Genomic DNA, 3,049 nt, shown 5'->3' with positions numbered 1-3,049 from the left:
CACACACACACACACACACACACACACGTATATATACATATGTATTATATATATATATATATATATACATATATATACATATATATACATATATATAATACCTCCATAAATACTGTACATACATATATACACACATACATACATACATACATACATACATACATACATATATACACACATACATACATACATACATACATACATACATACAAATGCATACATACATGCACCACAAGACTTTCCCCTTCATATGAGGGGCTGCCTAGATAAGGCATACACCCACCCCCTAGACGGACAACTCGTCTTCGGACAACTCGTCCACGGACAACTCGTCCACAAAACTGCAAAGTAGGACAACTCGTCCACAGGAATATGGACATCTCGTCCAATGACTTTTTTTTTTAAGAATAATAAACATAATTTGCAGAACAATAAAACTTTATTTACATATTTATATATACAGAATACAGGTGTGTAATACAGAATAAATATACAAGTGTAAGGTCTAGATGTTGGGCTTGCCACCACGGAGGTTGTAGCTGACACCACGCAGGAACTCTGGAAGTGTTTTCTTGCCAGCCTTCAGGTCGCCCACCAAGTTGCACAGACGTGTCTGCAGCTCAGCGTAGCACTTCTTCCTTCGCTTCACAGGGCGGCTGCCACGCTCATCCTGGAGGAGAACCGAGTCGACGTTGGATGCTTCTGCTTGAAGGCACTCGATAAGTTTCCAGATGGTGGGGTTGGAATGGCCCACCAAACTGGAGAACTTATTGTTCCACCCCTTACATATGTTGTTTGTGCATGGCTCATTGTTGAGGGTGGCGTGATGTTGGTTCCACCGCTCAAGTAGGAACATCGGTGGAGTGCGCCGAAGCCGAACTGGTTGGATGACTCTGCCTGGGGTGGGGGTGACTCGGCGCTGGTGGTGGAGCTGGCCGGAGACGTAAGTGGAGTCGAAATACTCCACTAAGGCTGCTGCTTCGTTGGGCATGGTGGACCGCAGATGTTTCATGCCTTCATGGACGTCCTCAGTAGGAAGAAAGGCCAGGGCATCCAGCTGGCCGCAGAAGAGCCGGAACTCGTCATCTGACTCGTACAGGTTCTTGTGACCCAGGCCCTGGATCTGCCTCCAAATAGACTGGCTGAGGTGGTAGAAACAGAACCGGAACTGGATCTCCTCTCCAAACACTGCACGAAGGCCCAGCTCCACTGGCCTCTCGAAGTCCACGATGACGGTGCTGGGGTCGCAGCCATGCTGTTCGAGAACACGGAAGAGCTCCTCATAGGTGGTCTGCGTCTTGCGCTGGAGCAAGGCAAAGGCCAGAGGAAAGTAGCCTTCAGCGATGCGACCTTGGACGACGTACAGTTGGGTGAACAGTCTGGGAGCGACTGAGAACGTGCCGTCCATACACCAGTCGTCACAGGCTGCGAGCTGCTCTAGATGACCAGGGGAGGCGAAGACGATGATGCGCTCATCAGCTGCAGGACCGTTGTCGTAGAGGAGGTTGGAAGCCCAGGGGCCTGTGATGTCCAACTTTTGAAGGGACTGCGGATCCTTTGGACGGTGAGCAGCACGCTTGCTGGTGTCCGGCCTTGGATATGCGTGCCTTGACCTGATCATCAAGCTCTCTAACGGTGAAGCTGAGGATGTTGTTGGGGCGGTCGTTGGTGGTAGCAGCCTTCCTCTTCATATATTGGCGAGCTTGCTCCACATCACATCTCACACGGTCTGCAATGTGGCTGTGCTCACCAACAAGCCTATGGTCACTAAGGCTCTTGGTGGTCTTCAAGCGGGCACTGCATTTGACATCACGTTGGATACAGCGCCAGACAACTTCATTAGCTGACTTGGAAACATGTTTCTTAGTGTACATGAATCCATCCAGAAGAATCTTTTGAGCACCTCTCTGCGTTGTTACAACCTGAAGCTCAGCTGACATGATTGAGTAACTACTTGAGTAAAACTGACATGACATGACATGACAAGCTAGCTTTATATACAGAACTGAGGTGTGACTGAGCCATAGTTGGGGTAAATATTAGGTGTAAATATGATAGAGTTGTGATTATTTCTTTTTGATCATAGTTGGAGCTATTCTAGGGTGTTAAAATAAGCATGTCCATAACATTTATAAACACATCTATTACTTACCAAAATATACCATCTAAAGCAAATTTTAATGAAATAACATGAAATATCATTAAATAAAGGTAATAAAATAATTTTCTAAAAGTTTTTTTAAATCTTGTCCGTGGACGAGTTGACCACCCATGGTGGTGTCTGTGGACAAGTTGTCCTACTTTGCAGTTTTGTGGACGAGTTGTCCATGGACGAGATGTCCGTGGACGAGTTGTCCTACAATCCTGCCCCCCTCCCAGACCCATCCAACACCTATTTGTTGAGGTATGTGTGTTTAATAGAAGTGTTATGACCCAATAACTATATGCCTGACCATGCATATTTCCACTGCTTTGATTACATCTAGCGTTAGTTACCTTAACCTCCAAAATGTTCGCCTGAGGACCCTAAGAATTTTTGACTGCTCGAGTATTTCGTTGTTAGTGAGGTGGCCACGTGAAGAAATGGAATAAAATCTTCCGGCGGCAGCCAGAATAAAACGTACACTGTAAAGACCCTCACCTCCAGAGTACCTCAGGGTTATCTTTACAAGCTAATATATGGGGTTTTGGCTGATCTTAACAAGCCCATTCTGAGGTTAGGTTAGGTTAGGTTAGTTTAGGTTAGGTTAGGCTAGGTTAGATTATGTTAGGTTAAGTTAGGTTAGGTTAAGTTTTGGTTAGATTAGGTTACGTTAGGTCAGGTTAGGTTAGGTTAGGTTAGGTTAGGTTAGGTTAAGTTAGGTTAGGTTAGGTCAAGTTAGGTTAGGTTAAGTTAGGTTAGGCTAAATTAGGTTAGGTTAGGTTAAGTTCGGTTATGTTTATGATTGTTACTATTGGGACAATTTCTGTTTACAAGCTCATTTCTGGGGTTGCTACTCTACAAGCTTATGTGGGTTAGCTTATCTCTACAAGGTTACTCTAGGGTCGC

General features: G+C 45.2%; 1 protein-coding gene across 1 annotated transcript; it reads right to left on the bottom strand.

The window, feature by feature from the left end:
* Positions 1-290: 290 nt before the first annotated feature.
* Positions 291-1,940, bottom strand: LOC143037146 (uncharacterized). Its single transcript, XM_076205264.1, has 2 exons — positions 1,635-1,940; positions 291-1,546 (listed from the first exon to the last, which is right to left on the bottom strand). The coding sequence occupies exons 1-2, from the start codon at positions 1,938-1,940 to the stop codon at positions 506-508; spliced, it is 1,347 nt and encodes a 448-aa protein (XP_076061379.1). The 3' UTR covers positions 291-505.
* Positions 1,941-3,049: the final 1,109 nt, after the last annotated feature.

This window comes from Oratosquilla oratoria, chromosome 21 (genome assembly GCF_046742065.1).
Source record: "Oratosquilla oratoria isolate Oo_2021 chromosome 21, ASM4674206v1, whole genome shotgun sequence".
In the NCBI taxonomy this organism is placed as follows: domain Eukaryota; kingdom Metazoa; phylum Arthropoda; class Malacostraca; order Stomatopoda; family Squillidae; genus Oratosquilla; species Oratosquilla oratoria.
Note: the sequence above shows the minus strand (reverse complement) of the source record. Positions and strands in the feature narration are given on the sequence as shown.

Bases quoted from the DNA above. Each gene is read 5' to 3' on its own strand.
- LOC143037146 (XM_076205264.1), bottom strand. From the start codon at position 1,940: ATGTCAGCTGAGCTTCAGGTTGTAACAACGCAGAGAGGTGCTCAAAAG. The intron at 1,547-1,634 runs GTTAGAGAGCTT...AAGGATCCGCAG, and splicing joins ACAACATCCTCAGCTTCACC to TCCCTTCAAAAGTTGGACAT.